Source organism: Argentina silus (genome assembly GCF_951799395.1).
Source record: "Argentina silus genome assembly, chromosome: 15".
Taxonomy (NCBI): Eukaryota; Metazoa; Chordata; class Actinopteri; order Argentiniformes; family Argentinidae; genus Argentina; species Argentina silus.
The window spans coordinates 16,676,496-16,702,873 of NC_139669.1; the positions used below are offsets into that span (position 1 = coordinate 16,676,496).

Consider the following 26,378-nt stretch of genomic DNA (forward strand, 5'->3'; position numbering starts at 1 on the left):
CAGAGAGAGGAACAGGGAGGAGCTCAACAACACCAACCGCTCCAGCCACAGCAACATCATCCCTTCTGCCCTAAGGCAAGCAAGTGAGGAGTTCCCATGAGGGAGAGACAAAAGAAATCTCTCTCTCTCTCTCTCTCTCTCTCTCTCTCTCTCTCTCTACAGGTTATAAAAACAGATCTCATCCAGTGAAATCGACACAGTCTGATCTGAGCGACTGAGTCTGAGAGAAAGAAGAAAAAAGGCAGGAAAGCACCACCAGCAGCACCAGTAGATCCCCAGAGATGAATTTCTCCATGACTGTGCTACAGGAGACCTACAACCAGCAGGGATACCTCTCATCAGTGCCTATATTGGATGACACTGAGCTGAGGGAGGCAAGGCACGCCTTCAGTGAGCTGGAGGGGGAGTTTGGTGAGTGCCAGGGTACCGTAGCTGTAGCTGTCTGTATGGGGCATGTGTCTTTCCCATGCAGTGTTTCTTTATTCTCTACACCGAAATGCTTGGGAATTAAGTTTAGTGAGTAAATGTTATATAACATACAGTATCAGCATGGTATTTTTCCTGAGCGTATGACTTTATCGTATCGGATATTGTATTGAATAATCTTTTACAATTACCTGTGCAGGTGAGGAGTATACCTCATACAGCCTCCACAACGTGCACCTTCAGTACCAGTGGGTCATGAGGCTGGCCAAACACCCTCGTGTCCTCCAGGTGGTCAAGGCTATCCTGGGTCACGACGTCATCCTGCTAGACTCCCGCTTCATCTGCAAGTACCCAGCAAGCCCCAGGACCAAAGCCAAGCAGGCAGGAAAGGACATCATAACGCTGGCCAGTGATGAGGAGGAAGTGACACCAGTTGAGAGTGAGACTGGACTGCCCTTTGTGGCCTGGCATCAGGACATGAGGTGTGTACTATTGCAGTAAAGTAGTTATTATATGCTTGAAGGCTATATGTCCTCATGTTAATGGAAATCAAAAAGAACAGGATGCTAAGTAAGGTAGTTAATCTGCTATATGAGAAATCACTGTGGCCTCATTGCTTACAGATATTGGGGTATCACTGGAGGTGCAGTACTCTCTGTATGGCTGGCTTTAGATGACTCGCTGCAAGAAAATGGAGCCCTACAGGTCATCCCAGGTATTACTGCCCTCTAACACTTTTCAGCGTAAACTGTTGTGAAAAGGTCTTTCATTCATTTCAGAATAGCATGACCACAGTAATAAGATGTACTTCCCTAGAAAAACACTTGACTGTGTTCATTAAGTGTTTCTGTAACCATAGGCAGCCACTGTTCTGGCCTCCTGCCCCATCACTTTTCGAAACGCCCAGGAAACATGCTGACTGTCAATCAGGAGATCCCAGAGGAACTGCTGCAGACCAACAGTGCTGTGCTTTGCCCCCTACTGGCTGGTCAGATGTCTGTAAGTGAAATGTCAAGATTTGTGAGATTTACTGTAGATGTTGGTACTGTATGTACTGTAGACTAGGTCTCAGATCTTTAATGTTGTCAATATGTCTGTAGATCCATGATGGATTCCTGGTGCATGCAAGCAACCCGAACACATCACAGAAGAGACGCTGTGGGTTTGTGATAAGATACGTTCCCACCTGTGCATACCCAATACAGGTAAGATCAAAGACAACAGAAACAAAGAAATCTAATGACACATTTCTGGACATGACAAAATTCTCTCTTTTTTTCTCTTTTAAGAATTGGAGGCCTGTGTCTTTACTGTTCTTTGACTACGAGATTTGTATTTTACTACAATATTTTTTTTATTTGGATAGTCTCAAATAGATAGATTTTCAGTAGATGTCAACAACATTTCAACTAACTATCCATTAACCCTAACCTAAACCCTAACCTTAAACCTTATCCTAACCCAAAACTTTACCCTTACTCTAACCCTAACCCTAACCATTAATTTAACCCTAACCATAACCCTAGCAAGCTGTTGCATATCAACAGAGTTGCAGTTGATGGTTTATTGATAATTCTGGCAAAAATAATTACACAACAAACAGATGGCGGCTTACTGTGCCAGACCACTAAACTATGACTCTCTCTCTCTCTCTCTCTCTCTCTCTGTCTCTCTCTCTCTCTCTCTCTCTCTCTCTCTCTCTCTCTCTCTCTCTCTCTCTCTCTCTCTCTCTCTCTCTCTCTAATAGGACCCTGATCGTCCCAGGCAATTCCATGCCACAGTCTTGGCCAGTGGCACAGACCAGTTCAACCACTTTTCCAACAGCCCCACCAAAATGGAATGAAATTTGCTGGGCTTCCTTGACTGCCATTAGGGCTATTGCAACTATATATATATAGATGAGAATTACTTCATCATATTCTTTTACTGCTATTTTGACCCAAGCAATTATGCTTCATTTATTAGGGTTAGTGGGGTTGTTGTGGGGTTAATGAGAATAACTTTTTCATAGTTGGAGGATTGCACAAGCTTTTTTGTTATAGAGGACCTGAACTAAGCTGAAGTCTTGATGTGTATTTACAGTACCAGTCAAAAGTTTGCACACACCTTCTCATTCAATGGTTTTTCTTTATTTTTTATTATTTTCTACATTGGAGATTAATATTGAAGACATCAAAACTATGAAGGAACACATATGGAATTATGTAGTAAACAAAAAAGTGTTAAACAAGCCAGAATATGTTTTATATTTTAGATTCTTCAAAGTAGCCACCTTTTGCTTTGATGACAGCTTTGCACACTCTTGGCAAGGTGTGTCCAAACTTTTGACTGGTACTGTATGTGTATAAAATGTGAATGGATTAGCAAAGCACAGTCATTAGGTCAATGGAAGTGATGTTAACTTATGTAGCTGCAACACTATTTCCATATTGTATCTTATTGTGATCTTAAACTTCTGAATAAACTGACAACCCAGACAATAACTTGTGTTGTGAAACATAGTGAGTCTCATCCAATTTTCACAAAGAAATATTTCAGCAAACATGTGTTATGTTTACGTCCTTGAAGTAAATTGAAAATCTTACCCTAGTCTGCATGATATATTATATAATTTTATGAATATTACACAGCAACAATAGTTGTTAAGTCACTTTGAAAATGTGTTCAAAAGCAAATTGAGCAGATAATGTACTGATACAGTGGTGATTATGACAAATCATATTCAATATGATCAAATTTCATATTCAGTATTATTTATTATTATTTATTATTATCTTAAATTGTTTGCTTGTATAGCTAATTAATGGGGCTAAGTGTAACACTAAAATCCAATTAATTTGTGTTGTCAAGCCATGTGCTACTTTAAGGCTTGAGAGAGGGACATACATGTGCATCTTACAACAACATATCTTTGTACATTTAGAAAAGCTTTTCATCTTTTATCTAAAAAACTATTTTGTCAAGGCAAAATAGTTTTGCCTTGACAGAAAGAGAAAAACCAAGTGGCTATCAAACAAAGACTTCATTGTGGTTCTAAAGGAGTTTTCAATAACTCTCTCTTGTTTTATTTTAGGAAAACTCAAGAAAGAGTAATGGAATTAACCTTGAGATTCTGTCAAATTTAAAAAAAGTTACAGCCCAAAAGACCTATCTGGCAGATTGAGAAGTTATATCCACCCACACAAAGTGAAAACTATGCTTGAAAAACTTCAACTAACTAACCCTAACCCTAACCCTAACCCTAACCCTAACCCTAACCCTAACCCTAACCCTAACTCTAACCCAGGATGATGTGAACTAAACAGACACTGTGACGAAGGGCCACAACATTTGTAATTTAAATAATAATGAGTAAAGATCTGTACTAAAATGAATTCCAAATATGGATGGACTATGAATTGAGAATTCACTATCAACTTTGCTTTTAAACATTTGAGTTTTAACTTTCCACATTACCATCTCTATCAAGTTAAACCAATCAACATATTTCTGAACACTCAAAGTAAGTTTTCACAATAGTAATTGAGAACATACTTTTATTACAATTTTGGAAACACACAGTATCACACAGACAATGATGTTAAATTATGCTTTTTATGTACGTTTTTCAAACACAATAATCCAGTGATAACAATGCAGTACAATCAAATACTGGATGATCTTGAGACACTAAACAACAACGTATTTTATTTTTATTCACACTTCTCCCTAGGCCAGTTTTAGCACCGCTGTAACCATGACACCCACTCCATCAAATACTTCATGAATAGGAGCGTTGCACATGAAGGCACTGGTGGTGACCAGCTTGTTTTTGACGTCGATGTGCACCTCCCCAACGTTCTTATTCACGTGCTTGCAGCCCAACTCCGTCATAGTGCAGGCAGTCTGAGCGTACGGCCACCTGGTGACGGGAAGAAGAGTAGCAGGGGTTAAAAACAGCTCAAACACTTCTTATATAATAGCTACCGCACTTTCATGACCTCCTCCCCCCAATGTCTCTCATAGAAATCTCATAGATTTGTCACACACACACACACACACACACACACACACAACTCTCACACTCATACACACCTCTCAGACTCTTTGTCCTGGCCCACTGTGATCTCACAGCCGGGCAGGGCCTTGGCAGCAAGGACAGGGGAGATGCAGCACATGGCCATGGGCTTGCCAGCCTTGTGGAAGGCCTTGATGAGCTTCTCTACCTGGGGCTGGACCGTGTACTCCTTCCCCTTCACCGCCCAGTCACTCAGGTTCTTTGCCACCCCAAAGCCTCCTGCAAAGGACAACAAGAGGAGCACATGAGCACAGAGACACAGTAGTCATGGTCATCAACCTGGTCCTGGGAAGCTACAGGGTATGTAATGATACCCTGTTTAATGGAGGGGTGGTTGGAGATGTATAATGATTGAGTAATACTGCAGTGAAAGGGTAACAGTTATAGAAGGATGAGGGACGACTCGATGAATGGAATGGCGGACGCTTGATTTCACATCCATACATCTCACCAGGGATGATGAGGATATCGAAGGACGCGACGTCCAGCTTGGCCAGGTCAGACACATCGCCCCGGGCGATGCGAGCACTCTCCTGCAGCACGTTGCGTTTCTCTGCCGTGGGCTTCCCCTCGCAGTGGTTCACCACATGCATCTGATCCACGTTGGGAGCAAACATCTGAACCTGGGATGGGCAGGGGAAGGAGACAGGGGCGTCAGTGACTCATGAACAAATTGAACGCCTCGACAAACACCACACAACAAGAGGTTGTCAAAAACGTATGGCGATGGAAATACTGTAAGGTCAAGTCTTGCCAACTCTTTGTTGATGATCTCTATTTAAACCAGTGATGCAACAGCATTTCTACTGTCAGTGAATCTAGTGATACAATACATTTTCCATTACTGATAGCAAGAGCAGGGAGATAAGAGATGTGAGTCACAATTCTATTCACAGCTATTCAAATGTAATCTGCTTTACAGTAGAGGTCAACAAACACGGAGTGTGTGCCAATCCTTATTGGATGGAACAAGTGTGAAAGGTACTGTAGTTGTCCTTACCTTTGCTCCAGCCCTACTGAGGTGCACCAGAACAGCAGAAGCTTCATGGACCTCTGTTCCGTCATACACCCCACACCCCGAAAGAACTACTGCAACACGCTTCACCATGGCTCCTGCAACAAACACACACGCACACACACACACACACACACACACACACGCACACACACACACACACACACACACACACCACATATGGTCTGGAGTCATGCCAAGAGCAACAGTATAGAGACACTGATGTACAGTACGTCTTCAACTAACCCTTGAGTTAACTCACAATGGTATAAGATGTGAGTGGTAGTAGAATAGCACTGAAGATGAGTTTATCATGTTTCCCTTCACGTCCAGGAGTGTCAACACCTGATAAAGCAGCTTTTGTTTTCTCATCTGTTGTCTGAGGTTTCCAAGGTACTCACAGGAAGGTGGGTGTGAGGTGAGAATGACTAAGCACTTATTAAAGATTTAGATAGCCTGCATGGTAATGAAGAAGCCAGTAACCAGCTGGTAAAAGCCGGTATGCCCCCCACCCTAGTGATTAACACTAGCTGCACAGGTGGAGCCAAGAGTGTAGGGATGCTCATATCTCCTCTATAAAAAAGGGTGCATTACAAGCACACCTGTTATGAGTCTCTACATTTCTACAAATGACTTTTTATTTCATCTACCATAAACCTCAGTACATGTACAGCAGTCTCAGTACAGCAACTCATCTCTCAATGCCATTCTGCTGTAAAGTGCAGAAACACAATTAAAATAAGAGCTCAACCCCCATCCATGAAACTAAGTAGGTCACCTGAGATCAAACTCCCATGATTCAATACACAAAACCTATGAATAAGACACAAACAGGTATTAATGAATGAAGTCTCTTCTCTCACCTCGTAAAGGTAGATGCTCTCTCTGTGAAATTGAAGGACTTGGCTTTGGCAGTGCTTCAGATGAAGTGTGACTGTGTTGTACACTGAAACTCCATTTATACTCTACTACTACTGTGTCCCCTCCCACAGAGGCATGCCTTACTGAGCTCTAGAGGTCTGACCTCATAGGGAGCGTCTCTGAGAAGGAAATGAGAGCCGCTACTGACTGTTTGCTCAGTACTAAAAGTGCCTCGTCATCCTGACCAAACACAGTCTGTGGATGGATGTGTTAATATTGATGAAGATAAGATGTTGATAAGAAGAATAGATTTAGAGCAAAGGGAAAATAAAAACAATAGATTTAATTGTACTGTAAGTGCCTTTGACACCACAAGGAAACTGTACATAGTAGGTATAATAGAAAAATACAGAAGCAAGGCACGCAGGGGTTTTTGCAGACAGGCACTTACAATACAGTCAAACATGACATAGGCAGATACTGTATACAGAACCATTTGCTTCCTGATAATATTGGCACTATACCTTTATGCTTCCCTACCTCCTCTGCTATGTATTTGCATACACACAAATCTAACATAACATTTAGCATTCATTACCTTTACTATGATCATGGAAAAGCAAATAATTATTGAAATAGTAGGGCAATCATTTACAAAATCCCAATTCACCCTCTACATTAGCCAATTTGACTATGTGATGTGACTGTATGCTGTATATTCCAGTCTGCCTGGGGTTTCACATGAAACACACCATACCCCTCCATGAAGTAGAAATGATCATTGAGATGTGTGAAAGAGGAATGCTTATTTGTGTATAAAACAAAATGTTGCCAAAAAAAAGATCTCAACTTGTGTCATTCATATGTAGTTGTAATGGCTTTCACAAATAAAGAAATCTTGACATTAAAAGCTGTTGAAAATCCAAATACTTGGAGGAACTAGGAGGAATTTCCTGGACCCTGGATAATTGGGAACTGTCATGAGGTAACCTTTCCATAATAGGTATTGCGTAGCGTTACGTAGGCAAGATTATAAACTCAAGTGCGCTCCGCAGCGCGGGCATCACTTTGCTGCTATGGGTGAACGCGAGTCTCTCCATTTCTCCGTGGGCATTCTAGGAATCTCGGGCGGTGAGCGCTGTTTTTATTTAGATTTCTGATAACTTCATATTCTCGTTAAACTAATTATGATAATGAATTATAACCTTGAACGAATTACTCTAGTTTATAGTTGTAGTTACAACGAGCTATATCAAAGACACATTCTGCAGGGATTATTAGGATAACGGTAATGTAGGCTACAGTGCAAAAAACAGTAAATGATATCATAACTTGGTTTTAGTTTCGGAATTTTTAGCAACAGCACAATAGAAGAGGTAGAGAATAAAATGCTAGTTTAATAGCTATCCACTTTTCAAAAATAATTTTGTTTGGATATTTAGAGAATTGTATTGACAGGTATAATTTTCTAATTGTAAAATTAATTAACAAAAACTGTCTAGATGTGAATGAAAGTGAGCAGGTGTATCAGTCAAGTAAAGTGTAATAAACAAACCTCGCCATTGGAGGGCAAATGTAGCTGTGCATGCAGTGGTTCCCAAACTTTTAACAGTCATGTACTCCCTGAGACACTCTACATCCTGTAATTGATATTCTATGAACATTATCCCTTACATATTAGACATTGTGATAATATTATTCTGTTGGATAGGGTGCATGCATTTATTTTTGGTACTGAGACTGCAGTCGGCTATTCAACAGGACTGTTTGGGAGGGTAAATCACAGATTTATTTTGCATACCCCCAAGACCGATCCACGTACCCCGGGGGTACGCGTACCCCACTTTGACAATAGTGGTGTGCATGGACATCCACTATCATATCATGTCTAAAACAATACATAGCCTATCAAAATATGCTTTATAAGGGCTCACCACAGGCTTAGTTGGACTTGTTTGATGGTCTGATTTAGTCAGACCATACAGAGGCTAATGTTGTTTTGAACTACAGGTTCTCTGCTGCTTCTGGTGAATGATTATGGTAGCTCTCCTGGAAAAGAGTTAATCCCCTATACTGCCCTGGGAGTCCTGCTCCTCATCATCGCTGCCCTGTTGGCATATGCTGGTACAGTTCTTTTCATCAATATTCTCAAGACCTTTATACAATCCAATCTCTTGTTTTAGTAGAAATCTAACATTTAAATGTTTTGACGATGTAATAGAAGCTCTAATTTTGCCCAACTACTTCCATGATTTAAATGAACTGTGTTTACTTTTCACTATACGTGTACACAAGCTGTACACACATTCATTTTCTCTCTCTCTTCCTCCCTCCCTCCTCTCTCTCTCCCTTTCCCCCCTCCCCCTCCCCCAGGTGTTTGTCGTAGTCTGTCCCACACCCAGCTGTTCTCATGTCTGTGTCTGACTGTGTCTGCCCTGTGGTGTGGCTCGGGGCTGGTGTACATCCTAGTGGGGGAGGGAGTGGTGGTGGGCACAGCACTGACATCTGCCTTGGTACCAGGCCTGGCAGCATTCACACTGGCACTCCTAATCATAGGCACGGTTTCAGTCCTACAGAAGAAAGTAGTCCTCTTCATAATTGCTCTGAGTATTAGTCTAGCCTGTGCACACCAGATCGCCGGTCTGTTTGACGCAGACTTTGGCCAGGCTGCCACTGCTGCCAACTACCTCCTGGTGTGCTTGGTGGGTGTTTACTTCGGAATCGGACGCTTGTTGTCCTATATCACCCATGGTAAGGTAGAGCCCCCAGGAACAGGTCTGAAGAAGAAGGCAGTGCTGAGACCAGTAGCTCAGAGCCACGACTGTAATGATATGGTCTCAGTGGGACTGGTGATGAACCTGCTGTCAGCCTGTGTGTTAGCCTGCCCCCTGCTGGGCGTGGTGCCTCAGCTCTTCGCTGGTCATGTCCCCTGGCTGTGGACTGCTGGGGTGTTTCAGCTCGGTGTGTGTGTCCTCTCCTACCGAGCCAAGGACACTCTTACTGCCACCTTCTATGGTTTCACTGCAGTGCTTAGATTCGCTGAGGGCTACAGTGCTCTTCTCACCAACTTCTCTCTCCAGCCCTTCTCCCCTGTGCCTTTCCCTGTTGTCTTCTCAGTGCTCTTCTTCGTCCTTGCTCTGTTTAGTTGTCAGAAGAGCCTGGCGGATGGCCTCTATCACCTGTTCTTTGTAGCCTACTGCATCGCCATAGCTGCCCAACCCCAGGGCTTCTTCCAGGGGGGAACGCAAGGCGTTCAGGCAGCCATCTTTGTGGCCTCCGCTCTCATGCTATTGGTCACCACATACAATAACGTGTCCCCCACTAAGATTCCCACAGGAGAGGGCTTATTCAAGGCTCTAATAACCCGTGTCAGTGGCCTGACTCTCAGACCTAATGACAAATACATCCACGCCCCCTACCTGGGCTACTCTAAGTATGCAGACGCAGAGGTATTAGGCCATGCCTGTAATGTGCTGGCTGCCTTCGCCATCACAGCCAACATTGGTGATAAAAGTCCCCTCTCTGTGCTGGTCCTGCCCTGGGCAGTGGTGCCGGGTGGGGTGCTTCAGTTACTATGTGGCTCTGTGGCCTTCTCCCGTGGTAAAACCCTGGAGAGCACAGCTTTTATTCTCTATGGGATGATGTGGACCGTGTGGGGGCTGACTCGCTTCGGAGGTCTGTATGGGGAAACACGCGGCTTCAACGTGGCTGTAGGGATCATCAGCTTCATGCTGTTTAACTGTTTAGTAACAGTCTCAGCATTGTTTCTCAGTGTAGCCTGGTTCATCTATTCCCTGACTTTCCAGCTCATCCTCATCAGTTTCCTGCTGGATGCAGTGGGAGCGTTGCCTTATGGGTATGACATTGGGGTCACTATAATCTTTGGCTTGGTGAGCTTCTACTGTTTCCTAGCTCACCTCTTCAACAGCACCTTCCAGACCCCTCAGATCCCCCTGGGAGACCCCTTAGTCAAGCTCAGTGGATTTGGAGGAGGCAAAGACAGCTGTCTGCACGTACCTGCCCGCAAGGCCACGTCTGTCCAGCAGATAGCAGGTGAGAGGAGGTCACCATCATTAACCCTGGAGAGCTACAGTACAGGGTTCCAGATCATCACTACAATACCAAATGCCATTGTTTATAAGATTGGGTGGTCAGTAATATTAGGTGTTTATTGCTGGGCTGGAACAAAAGCTCTCCAGGACCAGACTTTTTGCTCCAATGCATGATACTCAATGCACAATGTTCAGGTCTTTTTTTATATATACTGGTGTGACTCAACTAAAGTATATGTCACTTTCTTTAATACACAGATATCATGAAGAATGGAGGTATATGCGGGATGCCTACTGATACTGTCTATGTGCTTGTGGCAGCTTGCAACAGGCCTGATGCTGTTGAAAAGGCTTTCAGGTGAGCTCCATGTATAAGTTATTAAATAGTTAGGTACTACTTGAAATCAAGTTGCCTTTATACCTGTGTAATAACACTGTGATAACTCTTGCAATCACATTGAATGAACGTGTCGTTACTGTACATGCGCACAAACAGGGTGAAGAAGCAGGCCCAGGACCGTCCAATGTCTCTGTGGGTCTCCTCTATGAATCAGCTGGAGCCTGTCAGAAGCCTGCTGAGCCCTGTGCTCTGGGACTTCATGCAGGCTGCCTGGCCTTCCTCCATCAGTATGGTCATACCCAGAGGTGGGTCAACATCCCGAGCACCATTAGGAAAGAGATGATTTATGTTTCTCCAATCACGGTCATGGGCCCTAAAGATAATCACTGGTTGTGTTTTCACATTTCTTGAGGTGTTATCATTTCTACTTCTCTGTGTTCTGTAGGCCCCTGGATGGACACCTTTGGTTTGGGGGAAGCAGCCAGACACATTGGTACTCCACAGAGCATCGCCATCAGAAACCCAGATTGTGCCGTGGCCACACACCTCATCAGCCTGGTAAGATCTCATGGTTGTCATGTTATAATAGCTAGGTATTTTGATAATGTTTCCCATCCTTTAAGAGAAAGTGGTGCTCGCACACTGTTTGAAAAAAGCCCAAGAACCATATGTTCAAATGCATTTGTATTTTGACAGTGAAATGGGAAACATGCTTTGGGCAGTAGAAGCAAATGTTTCATTTCTTTACCAAAAATGTCACACATTTCTTGTCCTTTTTTAGGTGGGGCCCGTTGCTGTGACCTCAGCAAACCCTACTGGAGAGGCAGACACAACTCACCACAACCAGGTTTACGCCAAGCTGGGCGACAAGGTGATGAAGCATGTGTAGACTATAGAAAAAGGCTCCGAAAACAGACATAATACGTTTCTAATTGAGATCTTGTTAAACTGTAGTTTCAAGTTTGTCATTAATAATAATCAGGACTAATAAGAAAATGTGATATGCGTGTATAAGTGTTGCGTGTTACTTTGGGCAAACAAGGCTGTCTACCTGTCACTGTCAAGGTGGACGGGGTACTCTGTGATGGGCCTTCCCCAGAGAACATCGCGTCCACCGTGGTCGACTGTACCAAGATAGAGAGCGGCCATATTGGTTTCTTCAGAGTGGGACTTATCCCTAAATCTCAGGTAAAAATAAACCCTCCTCTCTCTTAGAAAGATCATCACAATATGGATTACGCAGGACAGATAAAGCAGATAATTACTGTATCTGTTTAAACCTTTACATCCTACCCTCAACTTTGCCCCCCAGCCCATGTACTGTATATCCATGTCATGTCCTGATTGTGTTTTTCCTGTCTCTGGTAGGTGCTTCAGATCTTTGAGGAGGTTCAGAGGAGGCACTCGCAAGGTCAGATGAACCCTGCTTTTGAAGCGGATATCACAGATCCACACAGAGACACACGTCTGGAAGAGGATAGCACTGGGTCCATAGGGTCCTCCATACCTTCAACTGTTTCACCTCAAAACAGCCCAGTATGGGTCCCTAGAAATGGATCCTCATAGTTACTGTTAGAGACTCTATGATGTTAATGTAGCATTGACTGCATCTGTAATTATCGTATCTGATGTGTGTAGTTAAGCATCAACACAATGAACAATTGCCATATAACCCATGATGATGGAACTTCAAAGGTTCCACTGAATGTATGCAACTGTAGGTTGATTGTTTTCATGTATTTTGTGTGATGGCTTTTAATGGTGTCACTTCATTGATGTCCCATGCACAGCCAACATGTTTCTTATAGTTGGCCGCTTAGTGTCAACCTGCAGTCTAATATCTCTCATATTACATTATCATCTCTTTATCATATTATCATTATCATTATCAGTGTTTACCATTCATGTTTTCGGGGGAGAGGAAATTATGTATTGACGGTGCGTCAACACCCAAATGACAGAAAGGAAGAATACATTAAAGGCTTATGCCCTTTCTGCCAACTTGATTTTTACATTTCTACACAATATTTAGTCAATATTATGAGTATGTATGTGCTATCTTTTTTTTATGTCCCCTGTAAGTTATTATGAATGTCTCGACAGAACTAACTAAGAATTAACTATAAATATATTGTTATATACATGATATACATAGGTGTTCTTCACTAGATATTCAGAGTGACATTAAATTCATGGATCAAATGCTAGAATTCTACAAAGATCCCATGTTTCCATTCATTCTGTTGTGACAGCAGATGCTAGTATATTATGTTTATAACATATTTAAATCATGTTTATTCTGTTTTGAACAGAAAACTTAATGTATTTCATGGGCATGCAGTCACAGCGCATGACAACATGGGCCTACAGGTTACCATTCATAAAAGTTACCCACAGCCCCCAACCTACAGTGTCACCGCAAATGCTTTGGGCTACCTATGGCAGAATGAATAGACTAACACATATGACACACTATTGTTAGATTGTACAGGTCTACTAGTAATGCGTGGGTCTGTTTGAGACCAGCGAGGCCTGCAGGTGTACCCGCGGATCGGTGGGCTCAAGTCAATAAAAAATAATAGTGAGATTGGGTCAGGCGGGCTAAATTCTATGGGCTATGTTATGGATTGGTAATTTGTTTCATACTTTATAGGCTTAGCCTATATATTATTGTAACATTAAAATGATAAAAGATTGTTGTAAGTGCATAAATACTGTAGATGACCAGTGCATCACTATTTATAAAGTACTAATTTGTAACTTCCCTATAATAAAGTCTGCCATTACGGGTAGAAATAAATGGTGTACTCAGGTGCTTGTGACCTGGTATATATATTTTATTTTTGTAAATAGTTTCTAAAGGGGACATTTTCAGACAAGGGCTTTTGGGGTTTTTTCCTCTCTCCACTGTCACTTTATATGTCTTTCTTCTGTGTACAAATAAAATTGAAAATCGAAATAAGTTTAATAATATTAAGTAAGTTCATATTTAATACTTTTATAACTCTTCTTATTTATTGTTTAGTTTTTTGGATTTTGTAGTGGAATAGTAATTCACTTTCTATTTGTGGATCCACAGAGTGTACGCATGTTTTTTGTTATTACAAAAAGTGAGGGTTCATTCAGGATTTAATTAGAAGCATCTGACAGCTCAACTCAAGCCAGGTTCTCCCCATGCCCAACAAAGTGGCTGATTTTCATTTTATAGGCCATGAGCTGGGTTGAGTGTGCTTGATCTCTATGAAGGTGAATAATGGATTGACCTAAACTGAATGCCTGAGAAACTTTGTTATCAGCTGTTCTCAGTCGACCTGCGTTAAACAGATATGGTCTGTTCCCTGATGGGTATTTCAGGTCTGCACCAGTAACTCCCTTCAGTGAAAATTGCATTTTTCGTTGTTAATTACTTCTAGAAAACGACAGGGCACTGACCTACTTGCTATCACATAACGTATTAGACTTTAAGTAACCTGATATCTCTCAATGGCCAAGACTTCACCTTTATATTGTCCTGCTGATACTTATGTGAAAAGTCACTTAAAGATATTACAAACAAAAGTAAAACAAGGTGTAGAGGGAAACACCTTTGATAAACAGATGGAAACAGAAAGAAAATTATGTATAGGCCACTACCCATGGCCAACAAAGAACTGATGTGTTTGCACTTATGAGCTTATAAGCTGTTACGTTCCACGTAGGTTTGTCTGTTCTGTTTTCCCTCTTTCTTTATAGGGCGACATCACCACTCCCATTTGCTGCACCTGCTGCCAATCCTCCTAATCACCTGCCATCCCAGTCAAACCCCAATCTACTCCCTTCATTTAGTATTTAAGCTGTGTGTTGCATGCCAGTCGCTCTCTTCCTGAGCTCATGCTTTGTTGTACACTTTGATGTATGTATCCCCACTGACACTTGTTTCCCCCTACCTTGATTGTGTGTGTGGTAGTTGTTTGTATGGTCCAGGCCCTGGGGCAGGTAAGACAGAGGCCTCTATACCCTCACACGTAGGTGGAACTATTGTATAGATACACTAGGAAATGGGTGGTGGGCTGCTAGTGTTGTGTGTACACTGCCCGTACACCCCCCCCCCCACTATTTACAATATACCACTATTTCAGTTCACTCCATCTTGGTCTGGTGTCCTTTATTTTCACACCAACGCGCTCAAGATTCCTGCCTTTAGTTGGTCAAATCTGTTACGCACTTCCCTTTACCCTAGACATAACTGAGTCGTAATATAAGCTTATCACACGAAGCTTATTACGATTGACAGGATGGACATGTATTTCCTTGAATAGTGTCACTTCAGTGGAACCAATCCAGTTTCACATAAATGTTATCACTTCAGTTAAGACGTATGTGAACATTTACTTGTTCCATTAAAGTGACACCACATGAATGTCCATTGTTGTATTGATACCTGAAAGTTAGCATTTCAGGAATGGTTTCCCATGATGTCAGAGGCGGGAAAAACTAAATTTCTTTATGGTTGGTTGGAACCACCTTTGCCTCTGGTGAGGTCTCATTCTATCATCTACTTCCTGTCTAGAGAAAGGTTGTTGTCCACCAATTGCCAACAACAGTAATAATCAGATCCACCAACTTTAACATATTCCAAGTTGGTGGATACAATAACACTCATATTCCAATGGGATATGACGTAGGAAGTTTTCCAGGAATTTCACATTTGTTTGAGAAAGGCGAAATAAATTTGAGTTTAAAAAGCCATATCTTGATGTATCTATAGAAACTGTTGAAATATAGAGAAATTAGACAGTTGGTAGAGCTACGTGGTTACAGCAAAATGGTTATTCCCATGGAGTCTGTGGTGAGATTACAAAACATACACACAAAACATCTATACATACAGTCCTCACCTCTTCTTGTTAAATCAGATAAAGGTGCGAAATGCAGTTTAGAGCAAGGTTGTTATAGATGTTAAGAAATTCTTCATCTTATGTTAATGCAGTTGATGCTTCTTCCTGTGAATCTGCTGTGCCCCGATGATGATACACTGACATTGTATTTGTGTATCTTTGTATTCCTCAGAGTTAAATCAACACGGAAATCAATCTTCTTATCTTTCTTGCTATGACTCTTTTTATTGTTACCTGAAAGTTTGCCAGGTGAGTCCAGGAAAGGCTTAGCGGGATGTCAGAGGCAGGGGAAAACACCAACTTTCTAATGACCCATTCTCTGCAATGATCAATGTTCAATGTTATTCATGGTTGGTCATAGAAACTCTTGTTCATTGTTCATTGAATATTTATGCCTTTTGTTTCCCAATGAGTAACCTATCATCTAAAGATCAGTTTCCTTTACAGTAACAACTCTTTAAGGGTAAACATTTTATGGGTCCAAATGTGTGTCTTGTCAAGGCAAAGGAACTGCTCCTTAGTCTTAGCTCCAGTTCCCAGCACCTGATACTGGCATTTATGGAATATACTGTTACTGTATATACTGTACTACTTCACTGGAAGCAGAGTCTAATGAAGGACAGGAATGAATGGTGTTATAGTAATATCCTAATTTCTGCTAAACTGTGAACCAAAGCATCTGTGGCTTTGGCAAACAGAGGGGTACAGTATACTCATGACATACTGCTCATAAGTTAGAGTGAATGGGAATGGAATGGACTGGCAGAGGATGTTCTTGGAAAGAACTCAGATTTGCCTGTCGATCCACTGTTTGAGCTTGTCTGAGCTTGTTTTTCCCGCCTCTGACATCATGGGAAACCATTCCTGAAATGCTAACTTTCAGGTATCAATACAACACTATTCAAGGAAATACATGTCCATCCTGTCAATCGTAATAAGTAATAAGAATTTCACATTTGTTTGAGAAAGGCGAAATAAATTTGAGTTTAAAAAGCCATATCTTGATGTATCTATAGAAACTGTTGAAATATAGAGAAATTAGACAGTTGGTAGAGCTACGTGGTTACAGCAAAATGGTTATTCCCATGGAGTCTGTGGTGAGATTACAAAACATACACACAAAACATCTATACATACAGTCCTCACCTCTTCTTGTTAAATCAGATAAAGGTGCGAAATGCAGTTTAGAGCAAGGTTGTTATCCACCCCTGTCACTTGAACCCGGCCTGTATGTGCATTGTGGCCACATTCTAGACCATTTTCATCTCAACAGACAGTGATAATGACTTAACTAATTGCAAGAAATTCTTCAAGACAATATGCAATTGATTGAGGTAGAACATCTTATGTTAATGCAGTTGATGCTTCTTCCTGTGAATCTGCTGTGCCCCGATGATGATACACTGACATTGTATTTGTGTATCTTTGTATTCCTCAGAGTTAAATCAACACGGAAATCAATCTTCTTATCTTTCTTGCTATTACTCTTTTTATTGTTACCTGAAAGTTTGCCAGGTGAGTCCAGGAAAGGCTTAGCGGGATGTCAGAGGCAGGGGAAAACACCAACTTTCTAATGACCCATTCTCTGCAATGATCAATGTTCAATGTTATTCATGGTTGGTCATAGAAACTCTTGTTCATTGTTCATTGAATATTTATGCCTTTTGTTTCCCAATGAGTAACCTATCATCTAAAGATCAGTTTCCTTTACAGTAACAACTCTTTAAGGGTAAACATTTTATGGGTCCAAATGTGTGTCTTGTCAAGGCAAAGGAACTGCTCCTTAGTCTTAGCTCCAGTTCCCAGCACCTGATACTGGCATTTATGGAATATACTGTTACTGTATATACTGTACTACTTCACTGGAAGCAGAGTCTAATGAAGGACAGGAATGAATGGTGTTATAGTAATATCCTCATTTCTGCTAAACTGTGAACCAAAGCATCTGTGGCTTTGGCAAACAGAGGGGTACAGTATACTCATGACATACTGCTCATAAGTTAGAGTGAATGGGAATGGAATGGACTGGCAGAGGATGTTCTTGGAAAGAACTCAGATTTGCCTGTCGATCCACTGTTTGAGCTTGTCTGAGGAGTAGGCTGAGGGCCCCTGGCTGCAGTGTTTGTGTGTGTGTGTGTGTGTGTGTGTGTGTGTGTGTGTGAGCATGTGTGTGAGAGCATGTGTGCGTGTGGTACATGGGGCACAGGCAAATGTGTCTAGTTGTTTATTTCCCTACCAGGCTCAGGCCAACCAGCCCCCACATTCTCAGACTGTGTGCTGATGTCTCATAGGGCTGCCAGAACATCAATGAGCATCCTGTACACTGTGTGGCACAGTCTCCAAGGCTAAGGAGTGTGTGTGTGTGTGTGTGTGTGTGTGTGTGTGTGTGTGTGTGTGTGTGTGTGTGTGTGTGTGTGAGAGAGAGGGTACTTGTATGTAATAAATACATTCTGTAAATGGATTACTTGTTAATAGAATAAGTTATTATTAATATATTGCCGAAAAGAAATTCCTAAAACAGTACCTGCTTGTTGAGTCATGTCTTTTTTCTTGCTGACACTAAAAAGTTAAATTAATAAAGGCAATAAAGGCTTTATTCCTTTATTGTCTTGAGTATGCTTTGTAATGTACTGTATATGGGTTATCACACGCTCAGTCTCAGAAGGGTAATGTTGTTAGAAGTGAGGTCTGTAACGGATCTGTTTGGAAACTCCACATCCAAGGTGCTCAATGTGAAAACGTGTTCTTTATTTGAAGGAGAAGACAAACTACTTCTTACTTTTAGCTATTTATTCATATGTCAGAATTCTAGGCTTGTACAAGGACCACTTTTGGCGAAGAAAATCACAGTCAGCAAGCTGTTAATCTTTAACCAACCCTCCAAAAATGGATGCATTCAAACAGTCAAACAAAGCATTTACAGTAAACAAAATGATTGTGAGTGGCTATTTGGTTGGGGAGGAACCGTGGTTTAGACTTGGCATCCCTTGTTGTTCACGGGCTGGTCACACCATTCGTCCCATCTGCTGAGTCAGCACCCTGTAAGAGATAAAATACCTACTCTGGTATGTTCTCCCTACTCTGGTACTTTTCACTATAGCTCTTTGTGTAAGTGTGTGTTGCAACATCTTTCTTGATGACCTGGCTCAACCTCTCCATGTATTAATCCAAGGCATTATGGGACTAATGCTTGATTCATCTCATTTATCAACAGGCCATCACATTAGCAAATTTAGCACACTGCAGTAATGTATTTTTATTATAGCAAAAATAAACTGTTTATATAAAAATAATTTCCAACACTTCTCAATCAAGAGTTAATGATTACCAGAAAGATAAATGTTTCCTGAATCAGATGATTAAAAACATTAATTCAATTGATTTGCACATGGAATATCAAATACAATTATCAACAACTTCTCAATCAAAAGTTAATGATTACCAAAGATAAATGTTTCCTGAATCAAATTGATTAAAAAAAACAAGTTAATTCAATTGATTTGCACATGGAATATCAAATACAATTATCAACAACTTCTCAATCAAAAGTTAATGATTACCAAAGATAAATGTTTCCTGAATCAGATTGATTAAAAAAAACAAGTTAATTCAATTGATTTGCACATGGAATATCAAATACAATTATCAACAACTTCTCAATCAAAAGTTAATGATTACCAAAGATAAATGTTTCCTGAATCAGATGATTAAAAAACATTAATTCAATTGATTTGCACATGGAATATCAAATAAAAATGTTAATCACCCTCAATAAAGAACTGAAAAGCTTTATTTATTCGTCTGCTATTGAGAATTATGATGCAACTGTTTTCATAAAAATAATTTCTAACATCAAGGGGGCTTTAGTTACTCTGTTTTGTCTCATCCTGTTTCTTAGGTTACGTTTGTTTTAGTTTTTCTGTTCTTCATTTATTGTTTCCTGTTTATTTTTGTGTTACTCACCTTGTCTCTCGTTTCAGACACTTCACCATCTGCCTTTGTGTGTTTCCCGCCTGTGTACCCCGCCCTGATTGGCTTCACCTGTTCCTTATGCCTTACCTGTGTATTTAGTGTTTCCCTGTCTCTGTGCCAGTTCGTCTTTGTACCTTGTATCAAGCGTTCCAGTGATTTGTCCTAGTGTTAAGTATTCCTGGTTATTTATTTATTTATATATTTATATAAACTCTGTTCTATTGGAATGAGACCCTGAAGCTCATAGTTATTGGAATGAGACCCTGAAGCTCATAGTTATTGGAATGAGACCCTGAAGGTCATAGTTATTGCTCATTCCAACTATTGTACACACAGAGAAGACATTAAGTCAACCACATACCTGCAAACCTAAACCAGGTCCAGGTGGCCCACACAGCCACATAGAAGGAAGGGATGACTGATCCGAAGCGCAGGCCTCCCCTGACCTGCAAACGGCTGACATAGGCCTGGATGATTGCTCCTGAGCACCCAAGGAACAGTCAGATGAAGGAAGGACAGATTCTGGTTGGACCAGCTGACATGAAGGGCTGAGAGAGAGCTGCCACCCCATTACAGAGATAGAACAGGGCATCTGGGATCTGCTCAGTCTGTGATGTGTGGTGAAAGTCTAGGATTTGAAGGAGAAGGAGAAGACAAACTACTTCTTACTTTTAGCTATTTATTTATATGTCAGAATTCTAGGCTTGTACAAGGACCACTTTTGGCGAAGAAAATCACAGTCAGCAAGCTGTTAATCTTTAACCAACCCTCCAAAAATGGATGCATTCAAACAGTCAAACAAAGCATTTACAGTAAACAAAATGATTGTGAGTGGCTATTTGGTTGGGGAGGAACTGTGGTTTAGACTTGGCATCCCTTGTTGTTCACGGGCTGGTCACACCATTCGTCCCATCTGCTGAGTCAGCACCCTGTAAGAGATAAAATACCTACTCTGGTATGTTCTCCCTACTCTGGTACTTTTCACTATAGCTCTTTGTGTAAGTGTGTGTTGCAACATCTTTCTTGATGACCTGGCTCAACCTCTCCATGTATTAATCCAAGGCACTATGGGACTAATGCTTGATTCATCTCATTTATCAACAGGCCATCACATTAGCAAATTTAGCACACTGCAGTAATGTATTTTTATTATAGCAAAAATAAACTGTTTATATAAAAATAATTTCCAACACTTCTCAATCAAGAGTTAATGATTACCAGAAAGATAAATGTTTCCTGAATCAGATGATTAAAAACATTAATTCAATTGATTTGCACATGGAATATCAAATACAATTATCAACAACTTCTCAATCAAAAGTTAATGATTACCAAAGATAAATGTTTCCTGAATCAGATTGATTAAAAAAACAAGTTAATTCAATTGATTTGCACATGGAATATCAAATACAATTATCAACAACTTCTCAATCAAAAGTTAATGATTACCAAAGATAAATGTTTCCTGAATCAGATTGATTAAAAAAAACAAGTTAATTCAATTGATTTGCACATGGAATATCAAATACAATTATCAACAACTTCTCAATCAAAAGTTAATGATTACCAAAGATAAATGTTTCCTGAATCAGATGATTAAAAAACATTAATTCAATTGATTTGCACATGGAATATCAAATACAATTTTTAATCACCCTCAATAAAGAACTGAAAAGCTTTATTTATTCGTCTGCTATTGAGAATTATGATGCAACTGTTTTCATAAAAATAATTTCTAACATCAAGGGGGCTTTAGTTACTCTGTTTTGTCTCATCCTGTTTCTTAGGTTATGTTTGTTTTAGTTTTTCTGTTCTTCATTTATTGTTTCCTGTTTATTTTTGTGTTACTCACCTTGTCTCTCGTTTCAGACACTTCACCATCTGCCTTTGTGTGTTTCCCACCTGTGTGATTGTCTACCCCGCCCTGATTGGCTTCACCTGTTCCTCATCATCCTTCCCAGTGTATTTAGTCTGTGTGTTTCCCTGTCTCTGTTGCCAGTTCGTCTTTGTACCTTGTATCAAGCGTTCCAGTGATTTGTCCTAGTGTTAAGTATTCCTGGTTATTTATTCCTGTAACCAACCCTCCAAAAATGGATGCATTCAAACAGTCAAACAAAGCATTTACAGTAAACAAAATAGTCTCCTGTTTATTTTTGTGTTAACCTTGTCTCTCGTTTCAGACACTTCACCATCTGCCTTTGTGTGTTTCCCACCTGTGTGATTGTCTACCCCGCCCTGATTGGCTTCACCTGTTCCTCATCATCCTTCCCAGTGTATTTAGTCTGTGTGTTTCCCTGTCTCTGTGCCAGTTTGTCTTTGTACCTTGTATCAAGCGTTCCAGTGATTTGTCCTAGTGTTAAGTATTCCTGGTTATTTATTCCTGTAACCAACCCTCCAAAAATGGATGCATTCAAACAGTCAAACAAAGCATCTACAGTAAACAAAACTGTGGTTTAGACTTGGCATCCCTTGTTGTTATTTATTTATTTATTTATTTATATAAACTCTGTTCTATTGGAATGAGACCCTGAAGCTCATAGTTATTGGAATGAGACCCTGAAGCTCATAGTTATTGGAATGAGACCCTGAAGGTCATAGTTATTGCTCATTCCAACTATTGTACACACAGAGAAGACATTAAGTCAACCACATACCTGCAAACCTAAACCAGGTCCAGGTGGCCCACACAGCCACATAGAAGATGACTGATCCGAAGCGCAGGCCTCCCCTGACCTGCAGACGGCTGACATAGGCCTGGATGATTGCTCCTGGGATGAGCACCCAAGGAACAGTCAGATGAAGGAAGGACAGATTCTGGTTGGACCAGCTGGCATGAAGGGCTGAGAGAGCTGCCACCCCATTACAGAGATAGAACAGGGCATCTGGGATCTGCTCAGTCTGTGATGTGTGGTGAAAGTCTAGGATTTACCACTCTGTACTTCAGCTCTTCTGAGATAAGAATCAAGAAACAAGTCCTGAGTAGCCACAATATCGGTATTTATTGCTTGCAAACAAGAGACAAGAGCGTAACAGCAGCCCAGCGTAGATCCGGGGGTCCGTTCAGCACCGCTAAGGCTATCGGCTAATGGGCTTGTGTTTACGTGAGAGAGGGCGGGAGAGAATGAACAATGGGGAGACTTTCTTACCGATTAATCAGCGTTCAACATTTCACACCTATCAGCAAGATATGTCTGTTCCCCCATTACTGCGCTCCCTCACCACTCCCTCCGAAATCACAGCTGTTCATATGGTAAATCATACAGTGCTTCTCAGAACAATGGCTATAGAACTTTAGAGGTGTGGCAAGAGAAAATGTAATCACAGTATTTACACAAGTTGTATCAGTCATATGAAAGTCTATAACCTGAAAATAGTTCTATCAATGTATTTTCCATAACAGATGGTACCCCCTTGGAACCACAGCCCCCTAGGAGACTCCCCAGTCGGTCTGTGGAGACAGGCTGAGGCCCCACGGGGATCAGAGACTTCTCAGCAATGGTGTTGATGAGGTGGGAGAAGGTGCCATAGAGGGGAGGCTGCTGTGGTTGGTAGAGCAAGTGGCGGCATTTATGTCCTTTGACTCTCCGTATTTGTGTACATAAATAAAAAACAGTTTTCCTGAATAATTCTGATTTGACTGGTCCTGATTCCACAACATTTCCACAACAGATGTATGACAACAGTTCTAAAGGGTAAAACTCCCTTCCCTGTGATACAGTGAGAAGGGCAGATTGCATGGTGCTGTGCTACATAGGTAATCATTAATAGTTAGGTCACATAATGCTAGAATAACCTCTGACTGAACTAGAATGAGCCATTTGTCTCTGCACCTTCAGAAGGTACAGGGGCACACCAGGAGGTTCATAGGTTGGAGAAACAAACATGCCATAAGAAGCGCCTGTTTGGCTGCATTTCCATACTTTGGTTTCTCACCAATCATGTTGTTCGATTTGAATCATGAAATCGGAGAGGTGACTATAATTCGGTTTCTGTCCATTCGTATGTCACACACTTTTTCTCCAACACCACTGGAAACATTTTTATGAAACTTGGGTGAATGATGGGTCTTGTTATAGAGATGCGGCATTTACGAAATTACTTGTGTGGCCCAGTTTTGACAAAACTATGGAGAAAGATGTGTCTTGCCATAGAGATTCTTCAGGAGTTTCGAGGTGACGCCAATTCATCATTAAAAACGTCATAATAGGGTGCAAAGTGGAGAGCTACAGTATGTGTAGCCTAATACAGTAGGCATATAGCCTTATGAATTTGGGAATAATATCTTTGGTGGTTTCCTCATGTATATGATGTCACGTGGTCTATCTTCCTATCTCCTATCCAATGTGCCACTTAACAATGACTCTCAGGGTGTCATTCCAGTAAAACTGCTTGTTTGCAGTTTTTGGAATGCCTTGTACACACAATGGTACACCAGTACCACAATACGTACGTGACAATTCTTGCGTAGGCCGAAAGATTACTGGAACTGAACAGGTAATGGGAACAACTAAGACAGGTTATGAACTCTGTTCTATTGGAATAATACCCTGAAGGTCATAGTTGTTCGAATGAGAGACCGTGAAGGTCATAGTTATTGCTCATTCCAACTATTGTACATGCACACATGGGAATAACTATTTTACTGTAACCATGTAGTCCTACCAACTCTCTACATTTCAACTGATTCTATAGATATATCAAGATACGGCTTTTCAAACTCGAATTATGTTTGTCTTTTTCAAACAGCCTGGAGTTCCTGGAAAACTCAAGTTTTTGCTGTATTACAAAGTGGTGGTTGTTAATGAATGTTGTAAATGGATGTTGTTGGATCTGATTATTGTTGTTAATGGCGATTGATGGATAACAATCTTTCTCTAGACAGGAAGTAGATGATAGGATGAAACCTCACCAGAGATAAAGGTGGCAATGTGATGAAAACACAACACAACAAAAAAAAATGTGTACTGTAAGTCCAGGTTTTATGACAAAACTGTAGGAATCAACAGTAAAATAAACTCTTGAAAATGATTCATACATTGTCACATCAATATGCATAAATGCTATTTGGTATATGAATATTAACCATACAAATCCATCAAGTGATCTCCTGGTAAATAAGCAATTCTTCATATTGATTTAACTTCAAAATCTTTATCAATAAAATAAATAGTCCTTCATATTCCCTGATTTAACTGATTTAACATTCATAAATGAATCTAGCAACTACCAATAAACATACAACGTGAGGATTCTTTGGTCTAATTAAAATTAATGCATTCCCCAAAAACAACACATAAATTACATTCAATAAATAAAGGTCCCTTTGTTTTCCTTCTTTTGAACATAAAATCAATGTAACAATTCACACTTAAATGTACCGTTAAATCTATAACATAGGCTATATACAAATGAAATACAAAACTTTATTTCATTTCATTCTTTTTTTTAAAACATTATTTTATGTAACAGTATATAAAGTGTCAAAGTAAAGTGTCAAAGATTGCATTTGGCGTTTGACTCCAGTCTAGTGATTGATTGCCATGCAATTAGCAGAAAATTACAGTTCAACTGTTTTTTTTTTTTTACACTCTTCACGTTTCAAGTGAATACTGGTCATTGGGGGTTAGTGCCCTGAGGCGGCATGGCATGGCATTTGGTTGCTCTTAGTCAAAGGGAGATGGAGGAAACAGGGAATGGAGGGAAAATAGAGTGGAGGAGATGGGGGGCCTCACAGCATGCTGCTCTTCACTCTCTCAAAGATCTGTCGGACTTTCACAGCAGGGACACAACCTTCTCTTACGATGGTTATTGTACCTAAGAAGACATAAATGCAGTACTGAATGAGTGTCCGCAGAGAAACAAGGAAATATTAGTTAAAAGTTGATACAGCAGTACAGTGTTATGAATGACCGTCATGTATCAGTATGCTGTTGCAGACCTTCATCAATCTTCAGGCAGTTGACCACAGTGGAAGCTACCACTTCATTGGACTCCCCGTCACACAGAACCCCTTGGATCTTGTGTCCCAGTCGGCTATAACAAAGACAGATAGTATAAGTCACCGTGTCAAGACCAGAAAGCACTGGTGCAACACAAATCGGGCTGTCTTACAGCAAAAACAAAGCAGTCTAACCACTTAGACAAGTCTGCAACTGGCACCACAAATAATACAGCATCACATTACATAATATTTAACAGGTTAAAGGATGATGATTTACATTGATGATAACATTTTATGAATGACTGCCAATAGGCCTTGAGTACGCTTGAGTTATGGAGTACAATAGAATACTGAGAGGAGACCCTTACCTGACGACCATGTCGTGGTGTGTGCTGTCAGGTTCTCCACTGGGATTGGCTGAGGTGATGGCTAGTGGTCCAGTGATGTCACACAGGTGCACGGTCACAGTGTGGTCAGGAACACGGATCATGATGCTGTCCTTGGTCCCTACACGATCATAGGCTGGTCCCACACCTAAGCACCACAGATGAACAAATATTGGACTTCCACAATGTGGAATGTAGAAAAATAGTTATCAGTCCTGCCCACTATTTTCAGGGACTCCAACAGTCAATGTGCAATTTGATCCCTGCATGAGAGTAAGCCACAACAGCAGCCATGGTTACCCAGTTTGTTGAGCCAGTCTCCCTTGCTGACGATGCAGCTGATGCCCCCAGGGTAGACACTTCTCATGAACTCCCAGAGAAGGGGGCTGAAAGGGGGCTTGGCCGCCACGAGCTGCTCCACACTGGAGATACAGATACAGATGGGCTTCTC

General features: G+C 40.9%; 3 protein-coding genes across 3 annotated transcripts; 2 read left to right on the forward strand and 1 right to left on the reverse strand.

Annotated features, from left to right (window-relative positions):
* Positions 1 to 281: 281 nt before the first annotated feature.
* On the forward strand, positions 282 to 2,875 carry LOC310816046 (L-threonyl-[L-threonyl-carrier protein] 4-chlorinase; the record flags this gene model as incomplete). Its single annotated transcript, XM_083686054.1, has 6 exons — positions 282 to 411; positions 626 to 908; positions 1,050 to 1,141; positions 1,286 to 1,425; positions 1,527 to 1,631; positions 2,174 to 2,875. 6 exons carry the CDS (start codon positions 282 to 284, stop codon positions 2,267 to 2,269), a joined length of 846 nt encoding a protein of 281 aa, XP_083542180.1. The 3' UTR covers positions 2,270 to 2,875.
* Positions 2,876 to 3,929: 1,054 nt separating this feature from the next.
* Positions 3,930 to 6,482, reverse strand: LOC310816501 (glutamine amidotransferase-like class 1 domain-containing protein 3, mitochondrial). Its single transcript, XM_083686734.1, has 5 exons — positions 6,362 to 6,482; positions 5,484 to 5,596; positions 4,935 to 5,106; positions 4,501 to 4,702; positions 3,930 to 4,327 (listed from the first exon to the last, which is right to left on the reverse strand). Exons 2-5 carry the CDS (start codon positions 5,589 to 5,591, stop codon positions 4,135 to 4,137), a joined length of 675 nt encoding a protein of 224 aa, XP_083542860.1. The 5' UTR covers positions 5,592 to 5,596; positions 6,362 to 6,482; the 3' UTR covers positions 3,930 to 4,134.
* Positions 6,483 to 7,435: 953 nt separating this feature from the next.
* Positions 7,436 to 13,702, forward strand: LOC310816047 (uncharacterized protein; the record flags this gene model as incomplete). The annotated part of the gene is made up of 9 exons (XM_083686055.1): positions 7,436 to 7,490; positions 8,370 to 8,483; positions 8,733 to 10,412; positions 10,670 to 10,769; positions 10,908 to 11,056; positions 11,197 to 11,309; positions 11,533 to 11,622; positions 11,817 to 11,939; positions 12,120 to 13,702. The coding sequence occupies 9 exons, from the start codon at positions 7,436 to 7,438 to the stop codon at positions 12,315 to 12,317; spliced, it is 2,622 nt and encodes an 873-aa protein (XP_083542181.1). The 3' UTR covers positions 12,318 to 13,702.
* Positions 13,703 to 26,378: the final 12,676 nt, after the last annotated feature.